This window comes from Abramis brama (genome assembly GCF_963993115.1).
Source record: "Abramis brama genome assembly, chromosome: 1".
NCBI lineage: Eukaryota > Metazoa > Chordata > Actinopteri > Cypriniformes > Leuciscidae > Abramis > Abramis brama.
Window position 1 is genome coordinate 43406753 of NC_139963.1, and position 21409 is coordinate 43428161.

At 36.1% G+C, this 21409-nt stretch overlaps 1 protein-coding gene across 1 annotated transcript in view; it reads right to left on the bottom strand.

Annotated features, from left to right (window-relative positions):
• coro7 (coronin 7) overlaps positions 1–21409 on the bottom strand; it is a 142133-nt gene that overhangs the window by 111972 nt on the left and 8752 nt on the right. Inside the window, exons 5-7 of the mRNA XM_084129870.1 lie at positions 17250–17433; positions 14519–14595; positions 3249–3299 (exon numbers count right to left, since the gene is read on the bottom strand). Coding sequence (XP_083985996.1) covers positions 3249–3299; positions 14519–14595; positions 17250–17433 — 312 coding nt within the window. The remainder of the gene's footprint in view (positions 1–3248; positions 3300–14518; positions 14596–17249; positions 17434–21409) is intronic.

Sequence of the window (21409 nt, forward strand, 5' to 3'; positions counted from 1 at the left end):
CACAGTTTCAGACACACACACACATACACACAGTGGTGCCAGCTCCCTAAATACAGCCGTGTGCTCGAGCGCAGATTACAGATCATACTCGTGCCGTCCGAACGCGCAAATTACACACTTTCACTTCTTCCCGTAAATACCACGTACACACAACTACAATTAGCCTCTATTTTTACCCCACCTGTCTATATCAGACAATCTGTCGAAGAAAAGCGACCGTACTGTGCGGTCGACGGCTTTCAGCACCCGGCGCATGAAAGCATTGTTTTATGGGTGTATGTGTGTGTGTGTGTGTGTGGCGGCTCGGGCTCTGCGATGACAAACGGATGCTTTTCGCATGAGTTCGAGTCTATAAACAACACGACAGCTTTCAGACACATCTCAAGCGCCTCTGTTTACACTGTGGCCTGGGCATCGGCTCGCCCTGGAGCTCCCGGGACGGGCGTCTCGAGTTTTGTCAGCAAAGGAGCGTGGCTAGGCCGTTTTAGGGTTTTGTGAGTAAACAAAGCTTCGCACTCTCTGCTGTGGGTCGGTTGTAAGGCCTGTCAGGCTGGGTTTTGTTAGGGTTGGCCCGTGATGGCTCATTAAAGACGCTATAGAGTGAATGTGATGTTAATGGGGTGGTGGGCGCACACACACACACTGCGCTGCCAGCTGGATGTGGTCGGAAAACAAACTGGTCTGTCAGGAACTCGATGAGACCGAGAGAGAAAGATCCTTAATCAGACTTTTTATCTTTCGCATTCACATTTCTCTGAGTTTTTTTTTTTACCCAGAATTCACCAGAGTAAAACTAGCATGGCGATATCATCGGTTACGTAGCATATTTAGACATCTTTGATATGGTTATTTTACATATACCAGGTTTAAATTCATATTGCCCGCTGTGCACAGGTGCCCTAAAGCCACAGAGGTGGCGGTGGCACCGGGGCTTGGGCCCGTCATCGCTGCTTGCAGCTATATTTTTGTCTTGTTTTTAACAAGAGAAATTCACTTGCAAAAAAACCCAGAAAACACTGCATTTTTTTACTTCAGTTTTGCACATTTTCAAGTAAAATGCACTAAACTAAGTAAAATCAACAAAGTGAGTATGTACATACTTTTTGATTTAAGCCAAGTGGGTAACACTTTATTTCACAGTGCCCTTGTTACACGTTACTATAGCTATATAAATTAGGGCTGTCAATAGATACAAATTTGTAATTGTAATTAATCGCACCCTTTCTGGATGATTAATCGTGATTAATTACACGCTTACCATGAAATTAAGCATTTGTCTTGTTTAACACGTTCATTTTGTCATCATTTGCTATATCCAGCCAAGTAAACCATCAGATTGAAGGGTGATTCTCACAAAACTGTAATATCTGCAAGCTTTTTTCAAGGTAAATTTAGGTGTCTTTCCAAAAAAGGACACCAAATAACCAAATGATACAAGGAGTCCATATAATTCAGAAATGTATGAACAAGGCACTCATGTATGAGTACAGCGAAACAGCAAAGAGCTTGTTTACATTTTAGACACGTTGCGATATCGAACACATGGACCACCAAACTGCCTTGACCTGACTGCTTATACCTACTACATCCACAGATTCAGAATTACTAAACACATGACAAATCAAAACATTATCCTGAATGTGTGTGGAAACAACGTGAATGTACTGAAATGTGTCAGTGCATAAATACAATATGCGATCAAACCGATCATGGTTTGTTTGCGCATCAGTATAACTGTAAAAGTAAAACAAGCGATCATTAGAAATCAATAAGAGTTGCAACAGTTATTTAAAGATGTTTATGTTTTGATTAACGTAAACATGCCTCAGCACAAATCCTACATACATCCAGAACAACAGAGCTGTCCACTTGCAGTCAGATCACATGAAAGAAGCAGGTGTAGAGGAAATGCTTTGAACTGGACAAACATCAGAAAATCAGATCTAACATTAGTATGCGTGTGTGTGTGTGTTACACATCTGATCTACTGCTTTTCTGAGACACTAGTCTTTTCAGTATAGTGTCAGAGCTAATGGGTGTTTGCTCAGAGAGCAGCGTGGGTAATATCTAATCCACCTAAGCCCATCTGATACATCTGAGCTTTATTTACCTTCAAAAGACACCACAAACACAAAGAGAAACCTCCAGTCAGGTCACCGCTCTGTCCTGACGAGGACTGTGGGAATGTTTGCTCTGATTTGACCTGAACTTCCTCGTTCCTAGTGTAATCGGTGGGATTGATTAGCTATCAAACAGGATCCTGACAGGTTCAGAAAGTCAAAAACACAATCATGCTCATGTTCACACGGGGCATGATAGTGTATTGTTTCCCAGGGTTCAATGAATGGGGTCACATGGCTTCACCAGCCCATGAGAAAGAGTGAATGAACCAATCGGGCCAATCAGAACAAGCCACTGAAGTAACAGCTTGATATGATTGGCTAAAGGTACAGTAGAATATGACACCTGAGGGGTGAAAAGGGACATATACACACACATTTACACTATTGTTCAAAAGGTCAGGGTCGGTAAACCGTTTTTTTTCGGAAAAAATGTTTTTTTTTTTTTTGAATCCAGAAAAAGAAAACGTATCACGGTTTCCACAAAAATATGAAGCAGCACAACTGTTTTCAACATTGATAATAAGAAGAAATATTTTTTTAAGCATCAAATCATCATTTTAGATCTGAAAGATCATGTGACACTGAAGACTGTAATGATTCAGCTTTGAGCAAAAAAAGGGGTTAAACCAATAAATGCAGCCTTGGTGAGAATAAGAGACTTCTTTGAAAAACATTAAAATTCATACCAATCACAAACTTAATAGTCAACACACATATTCACATTCTCCTAAAATACCATGGAAAAGTCATGAAAATTTCTCCATTCGATATTTATACAGTATTTTTTTTTTCTAGTTTTGAGTCCGCTCTAAATATAATAATATAAAGTAATTATATAAAGAATTTGTAATTTGTAAAAATTCAGTAAATAAAGAACAACGGAAATAGTTGTGGAAAATTCCTGGAAATTCATTGGTCAGTAATTGATTTTTTTTTTTAAATTACACACTGAAATAAAGAAATGTGAATAAAGAAATGTAAATTAATTTAATAAAATAAAAAAACAGTTGTTAAAAACAAAATAACAGACAAAAATAAACAGATGGTCATCAAAATCCCTGAGTAGTGTTTATGTAGATACCTGTAAATGGCAATATAGCAGATAATATGAGAATAAAATCAAACCTGAACGGCAGATGGCTGGGCCCGCGGGTCAAAGAGTCGCAGCTTTTTGTCCTAAGGGAAAAAAAACAAGGTTAAAATATAACTATATCACAACAGCAGGAGTTCAGCATCTCAAACTTAAATATCAGAATACAGAAATACATTTTTTAAAGAAATAATATGGATGTTGAGGCAACATTAAGGTGAAATGTTAGGGGGAAAAAATATTTTCTGTTTTCTAATATTTTAGTCAATTTTGAGTAACATGTATTTATTCATTAACAATAAACACTTTTATGATTGTAAAATTATTCTTTATGCTTTTATTTCGAAGGGCCTCAATTATTATATGGTAGAAATGGCTTCATGTGGTATTTGTTAGTCCATCAACATAACCCAGGTTAAAATATAACTGTATATTACAAATAGCATACATTCAAAACATCAGCAAAAATAAATATTTTAATATAATTATACATACACACACACACACATATATGTGTATATATATATATATATATATATTATTATTATTATTAATCTGAATTATATCATGCACACTCTATGCATCAACACTATGCCATATTTTCCCACAGTTGAGGTAATTTGAGGTACACTGTGTTAAAATGCACAAAACTTAATATAACACTTTCTTGATTTTAATGTGATTATTTAGGCTTGCGTTTCAGTGTAGTGACTAAGTACTTCATGTGCTTCATGTGGTATTTGTTATGAGTCTGTCAACATAACTGGCAGCGTAAATCCTGGTGTAGACTGAACTCAACGTCAAAATCAGTTCAGTCAATCGGTGACCATCAGACGACCCCATTACACTCAAACACAGCCAATCAGGAGACAGAATCTGATCAGTGAGGGGAAATGAGCGCTAATAGGAACAGGCTGTGACCGGCACTACGTCTTTCACTCAACACAACAAATTCTTAATGAAGACCAGAGACACACTCTCAAGAGTCCTCACACACCATAAAAACAGAGCATAATCATCTACTACCAGGACACAAAGGGTTTCAAAACCAGTTTCACCTACTACACTGTCTACATAGGCAGCTGTCTATTAAGAGAGAATCGTAATTATCGCAATATCAAACAAGTAGCACTTCACATGTTAAAGTGCCCCCTTCATGTAGTGAGTAATAGAGCTGTTTGTGAATTTGAGTTATTTTCTCCCAAAAGAAAGAACTAATTCTGAACTGCCTGAAACGAGTTGTTAGTAATTCAGTCTTACTTCCTGCACAAAGCTATGTAGGTTTGTAACAGATTTTTCCATAATGCCAGCCTATGGTCTTCATTGACTACCTGTGAACAATGTCTACTTTGACCCTCAAACACTGTAGTTGTAGCTGAGACTGGAAGAGTTTGGTTTGTGTTGTCCACATATCGAGAAGACACTGTTTTCTACACTGCCAAAGCAAATCCACTTTGCCAAACTTCCAGATGAGGAGTCATGCTTAAATTTTTACGGAAAAACCGACACCATCGTTACTGTTCGTATCTCTGTTTATTAATTGCTGAGGAAGATCCAGAGCTGAAATTCAGATATGGTAATGGGTGTTTGGTTTCCGACACACGCTGCAAGCGGTAGACCAATCACAAAAGACTGGGTCATCTGACCAATCAGAACAGAGTAGACCAATCACAACAGACTGGGTCATCTGACCAATCAGAGCAGAGTAGACCAATCACAACAGACTGAACCATGTGACCAATCAGAGCAAAGTAGACCAATCACAACAGACTGGGTCATCTGACCAATCAGAGCAGAGTAGATCAATCATAACAGACTGAACCATGTGACCAATCAGAGCAGAGTAGACCAATCACAACAGACTGGGCAATCTGACCAATAAGAGCAGAGTAGACCAGATGGGTCATCTGACCAATCAGAGCAGAGTAGACCAATCACAACAGACTGGGTCATCTGACCAATCAGAACTGAACCATGTGACCAATCAGAGCAGAGTAGACCAATCACAACAGACTGGGTCATCTGACCAATCAGAGCAGAGTAGACCAATCACAACAGACTGGGTCATCTAACCAATCAGAGCAGAGTAGACCAATCACAACAGACTGGGTCATCTGACCAATCAGAGCAGAGTAGACCAATCACAACAGACTGGGTGATCTAACCAATCAGAGCAGAGTAAACCAATCACAACAGACTGGGCAATCTGACCAATAAGAGCAGAGTAAACCAATCACAACAGTCTGGGTCATCTGACCAATCAGAGCAGAGTAAACCAATCACAACAGACTGGGTCATCTGACCAATCAGAGCAGAGTAGACCAATCACAACAGACTGGGTCATCTGACCAATCAGAGCAGAGTAGACCAATCACAACAGACTGGGTCATCTGACCAATCAGAGCAGAGTAGACCAATCACAACAGACTGGGTCATAGGAACCTTTGAAATAGCATAACAGGAGTTTTTGCACTCAAGTCAATGACTGAGCTAACGACAGGATGCTCTAATAACCATACAAATTCACAGAACATACAAATGTTGTGTAAAATAGTCTATTTCAAGTCAGACTGAACCATTTATATGAATATTTTAGTACTTCTATGATATATACATTTAAAAAAAAGAAAAAAAAGAAGCATATTTACAATTAAAATGTCATAGCTAAGACAGCTGGAATGTGCCTTTAAATCCTGCCTTCATAGTGTCACTGTGTGGTTTCAGTCCTGTGAGACCGATGCTCTCAAACCCTCCCTAAACACATTGGGAAACAAGGAATAATGCTTTTTACCCATAACGCACCCTTCCACTGCCACCTCTTCTCCAGACAAACACACCAGACACAAGTCACCAAAACCAAGACCACAAATCAAGACAACAGCACAAACACAAACAGTAACCGCTCACACAGAGCCACACTATTTCACAGTGACATGCTGAGTTTACTGCTGAACAACCTCAAATAAAAGAGCAGAACCGTCACAAAAGAGAGGGCTTCAAACGGGTCAGGCTAAAAACTACTGTACCCATCTTATAATGTTAGATTGATGATCATTATTTCACTTTCTCTCTCGCTACTGTTCCTTCTACATGTAAATGACCTCTGTTATGATTGGCTAATTGCTTCGCATACAAAATGAGTAACAATGGATTTAAAAGTTTTGCAATGTGAAAATGCCTGTGTTTGGAACAGCATACTACCATATAACTTTTAGTATGCATACTTCATAAATAGTACACGTGTGGAATACGAAGATCTTTCAAGATATATTCTAAGATACTACGATAGTTCACAAGAAGTGCAGCGTACAACAGAGCAACTATATCCCACAATGCAATGCGCTCAACTTGGCATTCCACCAAAATAACAGATAAACAAAAAGTAAACAAACAAAAACAAAAGTTTCTGCTGTTCTTGTTCTTATCACTCGAAAAGTTAAAGTCCCCCTGTGGTGAAAATCAAGTTTTTAATGTTGTTTATGTGTCTATGTGGTGTTTTTAATATGCTTTAAGACAAACCATGTGCAAATTCATAAGTCAACACCATTGCTGAGTATTATTATTGCTGAGTCTCAAAAACACGGTGTGAAATCGCTGGTGTTTCTGACGTCACAAACTACCTTGTAACCAATCAGATCAACGTGTGATCGTCAACCAGTGGATCTCTGAGCTGGAGCGAGTGAGTGGAGGGGGGGCTCATTTGCATATTCATAGAATCACGTAAACGAAATGAGGCGAGGCTGTAGAGTTACATTCAAGCTATTTTAAGGCAAGGAATCGTTCCTTTTTTCAAGGAATCGTTTAAATATGTAATTTTGGTGATCAAAGATGAGTTTTAAGGGATAAAATTATTGAACACGGGGACTTTAACATCTTAATTTGTCATTCATCAGTCGATCAGATTAATAAAAGTTTTAATGTCTAAACACAAAATTGCAATTGCAAAAACATAAATGTAAAAAAAAACTTATTTACTTAATTAATTCAACATGCTACTAATGAGCCCATATGACAACGTGTTGTACTATAGTAGGAGAGAACCGGGGCGAAAGTAACGCGGGACGAAAGTAACAAAGCAATTTTCTCAGAGCCCTGACTATATTAGCATTTCAAGCTATGACAGCACGTTTAGTACGCAACCCTTGACAGAGCTGCCAAATATCACGCGATTTTGTCATCATTTCCCGCGGTTAGGTCCGGTAAGCAGTTTTCGAGTGCGATAAGTAAATTACTGAAGCGGTACTTTTTTTCTAATTACAAGTTGTGTTTTTAGTTTCATGTCACACAGTAATGATCAATCTACAGGTTATTAAGTGCTGTAACACATCCTGAAGTTTGCCTTGTCAGAGTTTTTCAGTATAAAAGTAAATCGGGTTTAAATGTCCGGAGTTCCTGTCGGGACGAAAGTAACACTTGTTACTTTTGTCCCTCTATAGTGAAAACAAGTGTTTATTTTGCCACACTGCTAATGTGGTGACTTTCTCTGTGTTGCAGCATTTATTAAAACATGTTTATGTCATATTATACTAACAGAATATGGCAAAAGTGAGGGTCAGTAAGACAGATAGAGGTCTGATTCAGCCAGATGTTTATGAGAGAGCGTTCACATTTAAATCAGCTGATTTCTGTGTCACCATTTTTTTTACACTCAATCTGTTTCCATTTACCCTAGTCACATTTAGGTTTTAGCCATACCTTATAGCTTTTCCACCTCTACCTATGAATTTGCAGGGTTTCCATCCTGATGTTTTTATGCAGATTTTAAATCTATGCATAAAAACAGCTTGATGGAAACATGCCTATTGTTACATTATGTTGAGAATTTATATTATGGTAATTTAATTTAATTTTCATATTGTTCATGTTGAAAACACATTTTATAAAATAGATTGACATTGCCAATAAAAAAAAAAGATTTTAAACAATTCAAGTTTGTACTGTTGGGTTATTTGAAACATTGATGAAACTGAAATTTAAAATGAAAATTTAAATTAACAATTTTTTGCTTATATAAAGGCCAAAATATGTTTGCAGTTACATGTTAACAAGGTCATATACTCAGGTATATTTAGGCTAATAAAAAAAAACAAAAAAAAACAAGAGTAACACAAAAAATCTAGCTTGTATATTGTTGTGTTACTTTTGACCCACCTGTGTGTTACTTTCGTCCCAACTGACGGGGTCGAAAGTAACATAAGCAGTCTTAAATTCAAAGTGAAATTATACTGAAGTCCCTCTACATTTTTTCAAAATACCACCTGCTATTGATAGACCACACTTGTGAGTGACTGACCACAGCAAAAATATATCTCTGTCTAAAATATCATCTTTTCAAATTAAGTTTTTCTGAAAAATGGTACTTTCGCCCCTGCTCTCCCCTAGCATACTTGAGCTGTCGTGTTTGAAACGTGTCATTGCATAATGTCGATTTCAAGATACAGTAGTCAACATTTGAAGTGGATCAAAAACTTTCAAAGTTATACATGAATTTTGAACAATATCCGTTCTTGTCTCAGGACAACTTTGATGAACTTTTTTGATCCACTTCAAATGTTGACTACTGTATATTCTGAACACAGCCGACATGGTACATCGTTTCAAAACCAGCAAGTACTACTTTATCCCTTCAAGAGAATCCAGTGTGTTATTGAACTATCTTTCATGTCATGCACTGTGTAGTCATGCTATTGTATTTGCTGTTTATAGTTTGACGCTGCAGACGGGGGCCGTCGTGGGAAGCCCACCCACAGACCGCACGCATCTGACACTCCTGACCCCAGATCAGCCGCTGAGATTACCATCAGTGTAAACACTCAGAAGAACCTGATCGCACGTCAGAATCTGCACGGCTTTAAACCAGAGGCTCGTGATTTAACAGGGAGGCTTTTATTACTCGCCTACACAAACTTAACAGACTACACACAGTCTGACCCGGCCGACCCCTGACGCCCATCGCACATGCTGCAGTAAAACAAAAAAACAGCACACATACAAACACGGGTGTGTGTGTGTGTGTGTGTGTGTGTTTAATCTATGTGTTCAGTTTGAGCTCAGATTGAGAGTTCTCACATTTATCTGAATGTGCTCATAAACTTCCCACAGGCCTCTTTGTTACATCAATAGAATTATTGTCAATTATTTTGATGCATTAGAAAGATAATATTCTAACAGTTTGTTTGAATTTTAGAATATTAACAACTAAAGGTGGTAATTACTATATAAAAAATAAAAAAATAAACATGAACAATCTAGATTTTTATGCTGTCATGAGTCAAGTGAGCAAGATTGTTTCAAAGCAGCTTAAAATACAACATGTCATTGTTCAGCTGAAGTCAGTTCAATGTTGATTCAGTTCTGTTCAATTACCGTAAAGTTCATCAATTCTGGAATGAGTTCAGTTCTCTACAGAAAACAAGTGTTGGGATTCACTTTGAGTCAGGTTAATGTTGATTCAGTTCTGTTTAATAACAGGGTGGAATATACCTTAGTATTATAGACTTTATCAGTTTACATTAAAAATGAATAAAGATATTACATCATAAGTCTGACTACTTAGAATAGTAATAACACATCTCTTCATGACAGCGTTATTTTATCACTGAGATATTTTTACAGTTTTTATTCATATTCTTAATTTTATTTTTTGCTTTCATTTTAATTTTAGCAATTTTGTCATGTTTTTGTTGCTGTTAGTTAGTTTTTTTAAATATGTTTATTGTTTTTTTTAAAAAATGTTTCAAGTTAAACTACATGAAAACTAGTTGGCAAAATAAGTTCAAGGCTTTTTTTTCATATAACAATGTTTTTTATGGTTTTAGTTAGGCTAAAATAGCCCTGGTCTGTAGAACTAAGACAAAACTCAAAAGCACAGTCACAAGCTCATAAATCAACACCTGCTTTAATGCTTTGATGGCGTTTTTAATCATAAACTTCCACTGTCGCAGTGGAACAAAGCCTCAGCGCTCATATGGCAGGCATTTGCGTGTCATAAAATATGCGGGTCCATGCCTCCAAACCAGGCCTGTCAGGAGCCGCGCTCTCCTCCCGTTCACCTAATGGGGGAAAACGGCTGGAATTGAACGCACATGTTGGCAGTGCTTATTTGCTTTAATACGGTGGATCTGGGGAGATGGAGAGCATATTAGCTTAAATTACGGCTCGACTCGACGACTCAGAGTTCACTCTGTGATCTCGTCACATTTATAGCTTTGTCCCGTTTGGATTTTCCTCTCCGACTCTCCTCTGAAATTTTAGGATGCATTCTGGTCCACTGTCATGATGAGGTGCTATTCTTAATGGTTTCAGGATGGAATTTAGCTTAGTATTATAAATATACTTTATCTGTTTACATATAAATTTAAATATAAACAATATAAAAATGTAATAAATGTGAAAAATAAATAAAAATAAAATGTAATAAATTAATATAAAAATGTTAAAATATTATAAAAAAGAATAAATTAATATAAATAACTATAAATCAATATACAATAATAAATAATAAATTAAGATAGAATTAACAAATAAAAATACTAAAATAAATTCATACAAAAATGAATAAATATAATGTAAATAAGTTCAAACAAAACAAATTATAACTTCATATAAAAGTAATAAATACATATAAATTAATAAACAAATATGTATTAATGTAAAAATGTTAATGAATAAAAATAAAATAATACAAATGATTAAGTTCATGTAAAACAATAAATTATTATAAAAATAATAATAAACTAATATAAAAAAATTAAATATACAATTTTAAATATTATACAAAATAAATTATAAAAAATAATAAATTATATATTTAAAAATATATATAGACATTTATTAATATAAAATTGTTAAAATTAATAAATATAAAATAAAAATAATATAAAAATGTTAAAAATAAATTTTAAATATTATGAAAAATAAATATGATATAAATTAATATACAATTATAAAATAATTATAATAAATAATTAATAATAAATAATATTTGTAAAATAAACAAATCTAAAAATATAAATTAACATTAAACAATAATAAATGATTACACACAAAAATTAATAACAATGCATTAATATAAAAATGTTAAAAGAAACAAATATAAATAGTATAAATATAAATATGTCAACCACTATTTCTCGCAATATAAAAGATGTCAATAAGTGTAAACAGGAGCGACTACCGTCTAGAAGCAGCACAAAGCATTCAGTTCAAACCCAAACGACCTCATTTTTCCTCATAAACTAATCCTAAAATTCCTCATCCAGCCATAAACTCCAGCATCTTTGGCTCTGCAGCTCTGAGAGCATTAAACCGGCTGATGGAAAAGCTCTGCAGCCTGTTATTATTTCTTTATGGATTGCTCCCCATTTCCTCCTGCAGGGGCGGCTGAGCGCGCCTCTCTGTGCCCAGCTCAGTGTCTTTCCTCTGGGGTGCGCTCTGTCAGGCGCTCTGGGGGTCTGGGGGTCTGGGGGTCTGGGGGTCTGGCGCCGGGCTCCCGGGGGCCAGGTGAGACTGAACTCAATACTTCAAACACCACAGAGTCTAGATGTAGATGCCGCCTAATTCAGCTGTGCTTTGAGCTCTCAGCTTCCACCGGAAGACATTATGGCATTCGCTTTTCAAAATACTAAAACTTATTTTGAGGTTAAAAAAAGAAACATATAAATATACACACTACTAGTCAAAAGTTTTGAATCAGTAAGATTTTTTATGTTTTTAAAAGAAGTCTCTTCTGCTAAAAATACCACAAAAAAAATAGTAATATTGTGAAATATTATGACAATTTAAAATAACTGTTTTCTATGTGAAAATATTGTAAACTGTAATTTATTTCTGTGATAAAAGCTGAATTTTCAGCATCATTACTCCAGTCTTCAGTGTCACATGATCCTTCAGAAATCATTCTGATATGACGATTTGATGATCAAGAAACATTTCTCATTATTATCAATGTTGAAAACAGTTATTTACATTTATTTCAGGACTCTTTGATGAATAGAAAGTTCAAAAGAACAGCATTTATCTGAAATGGAAAGGTTTTGTAACATTAAACACTACCGTTCAAAAGTTTGGGGTCAGTAAGAATTTTTACTTTATTTTTTGGGGGAAAGAAATAAAAGAAATCAATATTTTATTAATCAAGGATGAATTAAATTAATCAACAGTTACAGTAAAGACATTTATAATGTTACATAAGATTATATTTCAAATAAATGCTGTTCTTTTGAACTTTCTATTCATCCAAAAATCCTGAAAGAATTGTACACAACTGTTTTCAACACTGATAATAATCATAAATGTTTCTTGAGCATCAAATCATCATATTAGAATGATTTCTGAAGGATCATGTGACACTGAAGACTGGAGTAATGATGCTGAAAATTCAGCTTTGATCACAGGAATAAATTACATTTTAAAATATATTCACATAGAAAACAGCTGTTCTAAATTGTAATAATATTTCACAATATTACTGTTTTTTGTATCAAATAAATGCAGCCTTGGTGAACAGAAGAGACTTCTTTTAAAAAACATTAAAAATCTTACCGATCAAAAACGTTTGACTGGAAGTGTATATATACATATATAAATATATTTGTGCAATAGGAAGGTTTGAGAGAAAATATTACACCGTAAACCATCACATTTACATTTGAAACACTAAACTGAGTCCAGTACATCTTCATCCACTTGACTGAATAAAACTCTTTCCATGAACTCAATCAAAACACTGTTCCTGCCAAACACAAACCTTTTGTGTCCAGAAATAGAAACACATCTGCAGTGAGGAAAAGAATTGGTGGTTTAATGTTTCAAATAAGTCACGATAGGTGGATCATACTGACACATCTGGCAATATAAGTGTTTGTCCTCCATCATGAGCAAGTGCTGATGCGTAATTAACCTTAAGCGGAAGACAAAAAGGCCGATTTTGAGGCCGGATATAATAAGCTTCCTTAAGTCAGATTTACTGATTCCTATCCTGTCAGACCGGGACCTTGATGACACCAGGTTTATGAGTTTCACCCCTGAGGACGTGATAATGATGTGCTCCGCTAATAAAGCCCATCTGTGTAATAATGATCCACAGTGAAGAGGGGCATGATGGGGAAATACACACACTTTGGCGACATCTATTGGTGAGAATGTTCTACTGTCTATGGTTGGCTATTGCACTTTTCAGAAAACTCCTAGAAACATCATTTGTGTAAGTAAATGTGCCTTTTTTCATCATATTATTAACATTATAAACACAAGACCCAAAAAAGGTGATGAGCAACAGAACAGCTGTAATGATATATATATATATACTGTATATACTGTATATACTGTATATATAGCTGAATAAAAATTTATAGAAACTTTTTTGATCCGTAATAAAAATGAAATAAAATATACATAGAAAAAACTTATTAAAGTAAAAAAAAAAGAAACCTAAATTAGAAATGCTGAAATAATGATTAACTGAAATAAAATAAGTTGAAGTATTACAATTATTAAAGCTGAAAAAGAAAATCTAAATGGAAATAAGAAATATTAAGAAACATTATTTTAAAAAATCCTAACATTAAAATAAAAACTGAAGATATAAAAATAAGAGCCCATTTAAAATATATATTTTTTAAAACCACAAAAAATAACACTGATTTTAACTATAGTTTGTAAGCTTTATGTTTGATTCCATTAATCATCAGTCTATTTGGCCAAAAGAAAAAAGAGCCAGAATTAATAGCAAACTAAAACCAATAAAAAAAAGGCACTTGAAATATAAATAAATATTAACTAAAATAAAATATAAAAACTTTATTTTAAATAGATGTACTAAAATAATTCAAACTAAAATAAAAATTAATAAAAACTATTAAGTAAAAAATACTAACTAAAATTAGTGAAAAAATAAAAATTAATCTTATATCTTAAAAAAAAAAAATCTTAAAAAAAATTCTTAATGAGTATCTGTCTAATTATAAAACAACACTGATAAATTCTTTATGTTCTATATATTCACAGCATGATAAAACAGGAAGTGCGGCCGTTCTGTGTTTTTCCATCACACTGCGCTACTTTTCCATCGCTAGACGAACGTGTTTGACCGCTGCGCCCGTTACACTTTTAAAAAACACATCTCTGGAACTTGAGCTGTCTTTCGTTCTACTGACCTTTATCTCACAAAAGCGTGATCTGTGTGAACCGGCCCTGACTCTGCACAGTTAGAGTTTATTATTAGTTTATTATCTGCGTTCAGCACTGATTTCTCCTGCTGTCCACGAGACATCACAAGCTGAGACACGTGTTGGTCAGCCATTACCTTGCAGGATGAAGCCAGCAGTGATCCGTCTTCTTTCCAGGCCAGACCCTGCAGCTGATCCGCATGCTGCTCCAGAACTGCACACACACACAAACATACACACGTCACAACACACACCATATCCACAAGACAGACATTCAAGGTAAGTTTACAATCTCTCAAAAAAGAAACACGTGTGACAGTGAGGAATAGAGAAAAGCATGATAGTGCTGGGAATTTGAGCACAACACACACACACACACACACACACACAGACAGACAGACAGACAGACGCACACACACACACAGATGCACACAGACAGACACACACACACAGACACACACACACACACACACACATACACAGACACACAAACACACAGACGCAGACACACAGACATAGAAATACACACACACACACAGCAGACACACACAGACGCACACAAACAGACGCACACACACACACACACACAGACAGACAGACAGACATACACACACACACAGAGAGAGACAGACAACACACACACAGACACAGACATAGAAGCACACACACACACACACGCACACACAGACACACACACACAGAGAGACAGACAACACACACACACACACACGCGCACGCGCACACACACACACACACGTTAAGGAAATGTGGCGGCACAAACCAATGCGCTGGGAAAAGCTCATGTATTATGCCAATGTAGATCTCAGAGATCCGAATATGTGAAATTAGACATTCAAAAACATCAAAATTAGAAAATTAAATAAGAATGTTGCCTTGGCAAACATCTAAAATTCAATTGAAGTACTAAGAGTTCAAGTTAAAATGACTAAAACTGAAATAACAACTAAATAGAAATATTAAATGAACTAAAATTTAAATGGAAACTGAAAAAAAAAAAACAGAAACACAAGCTAATTCAAAATATTAATAAATTCTATAAAAGTACTAATAAATAATACTAAAATAACACATGTTAACTATAGTTTATTATCTTTATTTATTCTATTGTATTCTATCAGATTCATCCGTTGGCCAAAACTAAGGCCCTGTTTACACCAGGTGTGTTTTGGTTGATCGGATCACAAGTAGACGAGCGAGACACATTCCCGGCCGTTTACACCTGGAGTTTTAATCCGTCCACTTTAAACCACTTCTGTCCTGATTTTTTCCAGGTGAGGGTCTATGGGCGGGGAAAATGTATGTTTTTTTTCAGATCTTTTAATCTAATGGACGAAATAAGCTCGCGCAATTTACATGTGAACGCAATCAGAGACGACAGAAAAACATACGGAGAACAGCAGCTTTCCTTTCTGCTCTGAAAGCCTCAAGACCAGCCGAACACTGTGAGTGTGTATTAGAAATCAGGGACTGGTGTGTTTGTCATCTTCAAACCAAACAAGGGTCTTCACCTGTCAAAGTTTAAATCCAGTCTGTCTAGCGCGCTTCCAATAATGTTTACGCATTAAGTCACTACGAAAGCAAACTGGTCGAATGCCTCTTAATACCAGGTGTGAACAGGGCCAAATATTAGGAAATAAATTCCAGGGTTAACTAACACTAAACCGCTTCTCATTTTCTCTGAGATCTGATTCCGTGGCGCTGGATTTGTTGTGCTGTAAGTGACAGAGTCTGGTGTAAGACGACAGAGGGAGTGAATGAAACACAGCTAACACATGAACACGCATGGAGGCAGACAGCGGTGTGAGATGTGAGGTTGGGAAGCACCAGCAGCCATCATGGGGCTCCGGGGACACGCGGCCCAAAGCTCTGAGGGGCATTTACCTCAGACGCTCCACGTCAGACCCCAGAGGACTGTAACAACCACCAGAGGCTCAGCAGATCAAACCAAACATTGAAATACACACAGAGACAAAACAAACAAAAAAGAAACACACAGCAGAGACAAAAAAAGCTGCAGACAAAACCTTCATGAACTGCATTATTCAGGCTGTGACTGCAAGTCATGAACTCAGACGAGGGAAGAGGTCATTGGATGAGATCATTTTAACAGCTGACCTGTTTGGACATTTTTTGAGATTTTTTCAATATTGTGCATCAAAATTGTATTAGTTGTAAAATATCTGATTTAAATAAACAAATTTTTGGATTTTTTTAAAATTTTGTCTTGGTAAATCAGTTTGGGTGTGAATTAACTTACTATACTATTATGTTGCATGTTAAAAAAAAGTTATTAATTAAGTGAAAGATAAATTAAATGAAACTAAAAATAAATAAATAAATAAAAACATACATCATTTTACAAATAAATGAATTTATTAAATAGTTAGTTGATTAAAACATTACTTAATTAAATATAAACAATAAATAAAGAAATAGCAAATAAATCAAATTTATTAATTTATTAATTTATTTATTAAAGAATAAGTACATTTAAACAAAATTATTTGATAAAAGTAAATCAATTTTAAATAAATAAATAGAAAAAATATAAACAAACAAATACATAAATTTAAAATAAATGTAAAAACAAATCTAAAAAATAAAATAAAATAAAATGTAAAAATAAATGTAAAAAATAAAAAATAAAATAAAATCAAATGTATAAATAAATAAATAAATAAATAAATCTAGCTCCCCAAAAAGCATATACCTAGCATATTGAAATGACAAACAATTACAGTCTGAATAGGGCTTAAGTGTACACGTGAAGTAATTAAAGACAAGACTAAATCAGGTGTTTAACAGCAGTGATGGTTGTACGTAGGAATGCGAAAGCTGTGAGTTTACCTGTCAAGGCGGAGTCTCGTGTGACGTCCCACACCTGAACGGCCCTCGCAGACGCCACAGCGAGCAGACCCGAGGCCACGGGGTGGAAGAGAACGACCTCCAGTCGCCCGTCTCCGGGGCTCAGAGTCACCTCAGCATTACTGGGCTGATCCTGATCTGGATCACACACACGCCACAGCTTCACCTGAATGAAGAGAGAGAGAGAGAGAGAGAGAAAGAGAAAGATATTATTAAACACTATATAGTGGGAATTCCTAAATGCATGTGCTAAATTTGTATAAAGTCTTTTTAAAAACCCTAAAAACAACACAACATCAATCACTATTCACGGTCTTAAAAAATGTTCATGGTCTAATGGTGCACAATTTGTCAGTGTGTACTAATAAAAAAGACAGACAAACAGACGAAAGATGGACGGACAGAAAGACAAAGGACAGACAGACAAAAGACAGACAGACAAACAAAGCCAGACAAAAGCCAGACAGACAAAAGACAGAGACAGACAGACAAAGGACAGACAGAGAGACAGAGACACAACAGACAGAGACAGACAGACAAAAGACGGACGGACAGACAGACAGACAGACAAACAAAAGACAGACAGACAGACAAAAGACAGACAGAAAGACAAAGGACAGATATACAGACAAACAGAAAACAAATAAACAGACAGACAAAAGAAAGACAGACAGAAAGACAAAGGACAGATAGACAGACAGACAGACAAAAGACGGATGGACAGACATACAAAAGATGGAGAGACAGAAAGACAAAGGACAGACAGACAAACAAAAGACAGACAGACAGACAAACAAAAGACAGAGACAGACAAAAGACAGACAGACCAAAGACAGAGAGACAGACAAAAAACAGACAAAAGACAGACAGACAGACAGACATTAGACTGGCAGACAGACAGAAAAAAGACAGACAAAAGACAAAAAAAAAAAAAAAAAAGACAGACAAAAGACAGACAGACTGACAGAAGACAGACAGACAGACAGACAAACAAAAGACAGAGAGACAGACAAAAAACAGACAAAGAAAGACAGACAGAAAGACAGACAGACAAAAGGCAGACAGACAAAAGACAGACAGACAGACATTAGACTGGCAGACAGACAAAAGACAAACAAAAGACAAACAAAAGACAAACAAAAGACAGACAGACTGACAGAAGACAGACAGACAGACAAACAAAAGACAGACAGACAGACAAACAAGACAGAAAGACAGACAAAAGACAAACAAAAGACTGACAGACAGACAGACATACAAAAGATGGAGAGACAGAAAGACAAAGGACAGACAGACAAACAAAAGACAGACAGACAGACAAACAAAAGACAGAGACAGACAAAAGACAGACAGACCAAAGACAGAGAGACAGACAAAAAACAGACAAAAGACAGACAAAAGACAGACAAAAGACAGACATTAGACTGGCAGACAGACAGAAAAAAGACAGACAAAAGACAAATAAAAAAACAAAAGACAGACAAAAGACAGACTGACAGAAGACAGACAGAAAGACAAACAAAAGACAGACAGACAGACAAACAAGACAGAGAGACAGACAAAAGACAAACAAAAGACTGACAGACAGACATACAAAAGATGGAGAGACAGAAAGACAAAGGACAGACAGACAAACAAAAGACAGACAGACAGACAAACAAAAGACAGACAGACCAAAGACAGAGAGACAGACAAAAAACAGACAAAAACAGACAAAAAACAGACAGACAGACAGACAGACATTAGACTGGCAGACAGACAGAAAAAAGACAGACAAAAGACAAATAAAAAACAAACAAAAGACAGACAAAAGACAGACAGACTGACAGAAGACAGACAGACAGACAAACAAAAGACAGAGAGACAGACAAAAAACAGACAAAGAAAGACAGACAGAAAGACAGACAGAAAGACAGACAGAAAGACAGACAGAAAGACAGACAGACAAAAGGCAGACAGACAAAAGACAGACAGACAGACAGACATTAGACTGGCAGACAAACAAAAGATAAACAAAAGACAGACAAAAGACAAACAAAAGACAAACAAAAGACAGACAGACTGACAGAAGACAGACAAACAAGACAGAAAGACAGACAAAAGACAAACAAAAGACTGACAGACAGACATACAAAAGATGGAGAGACAGAAAGACAAAGGACAGACAGACAAACAAAAGACAGACAGACAGACAAACAAAAGACAGAGACAGACAAAAGACAGACAGACCAAAGACAGAGAGACAGACAAAAAACAGACAAAAAACAGACAAAAGACAGACAAAAGACAGACAGACATTAGACTGGCAGACATACAGAAAAAAGACAGACAAAAGACAAATAAAAAACAAACAAAAGACAGACAAAAGACAGACAGACTGACAGAAGACAGACAGACAGACAAACAAAAGACAGACAGACAGACAAACAAGACAGAGAGACAGACAAAAGACAAACAAAAGACTGACAGACAGACATAAAAAAGATGGAGAGACAGAAAGACAAAGGACAGACAGACAAACAAAAGACAGACAGACAGACAAACAAAAGACAGAGACAGACAAAAGACAGACAGACCAAAGACAGAGAGACAGACAAAAAACAGACAAAAAACAGACAGACAGACAGACAGACAGACATTAGACTGGCAGACAGACAGAAAAAAGACAGACAAAAGACAAATAAAAAACAAACAAAAGACAGACAAAAGACAGACAGACTGACAGAAGACAGACAGACAGACAAACAAAAGACAGAGAGACAGACAAAAAACAGACAAAGAAAGACAGACAGAAAGACAGACAGACAAAAGGCAGACAGACAAAAGACAGACAGACAGACAGACATTAGACTTGCAGACAAACAAAAGACAAACAAAAGACAAACAAAAGACAAACAGACTGACAGAAGACAGACAGACAAACAAAAGACAGACAGACAGACAGACAGACAGACAGACAGACAGACAAGACAGAGAGACAGACAAAAGACAAACAAAATACTGACAAAAGACAGACAGACAAAAGACTGACAGACAAGACAGACAGACAGACAGACAAAAGACGGATGGACAGACATACAAAAGATGGAGAGACAGAAAGACAAAGGACAGACAGACAAACAAAAGACAGACAGACAAACAAAAGACAGAGACAGACAAAATACAGACAGACCAAAGACAGAGAGACAGACAAAAAACAGACAAAAGACAGACAGACAGACATTACACTGGCAGACAGACAGAAAAAAGACAGACAAAAGACAAATAAAAAACAAACAAAAGACAGACAAAAGACAGACAGACTGACAGAAGACAGACAGACAGACAAACAAAAGACAGAGACAGACAAAAAACAGACAAAGAAAGACAGACAGAAAGACAGACAGACAGAAAGACAGACAGACAAAAGGCAGACAGACAAAAGGCAGACAGACATTAGACTGGCAGACAGACAAAAGACAAACAAAAGACAAACAAAAGGCAGACAAAAGACAAACAAAAGACAGACAGACTTACAGACAGACAAACAAAAGACAAACAAAAGACAGACAGACTGACAGACAGACAAACAAAAGACAGACAGACAGACAGACAAAAGACTGACAGACAAGACAGAGAGACAGACAAAAGACAAACAAAAGACTGACAAAAGACAAACAAAAGACTGACAAAAGACAGACAGACAAAAGACTGACAGACAAGATAGAGAGACAGACAAAAGACAAACAAAAGACTGACAAAAGACAGACAGACAAAAGACAGACAGACAGACAGAAAGACAAAGGACAGATAGAAAGACAGACAAAAAACAGACATACGGAAAGACAATGGACAGAAAGACAAAAGACAGACAGACAAAAGACACACAAAAGACAAAGGACAGACAGACAGACAGACAGACAGACAGACAGACAGACAAAAGATGGACACAACACAACATCATAATCACCATTTAAAAAAATGTAATGGTGCACAATTTGTCAGTGTGTACTAAAAGACAGACAAGACAAACAGACAGACAAAAGGCAGACAGAGAGACAAAGGACAGATGGAAAGACAGACAAAAGACAGACAGACGAATGACAGAAAGACAGACAAAAGACAGACAGACGAATGACAGGCAGACAGACAAAAAACAGACA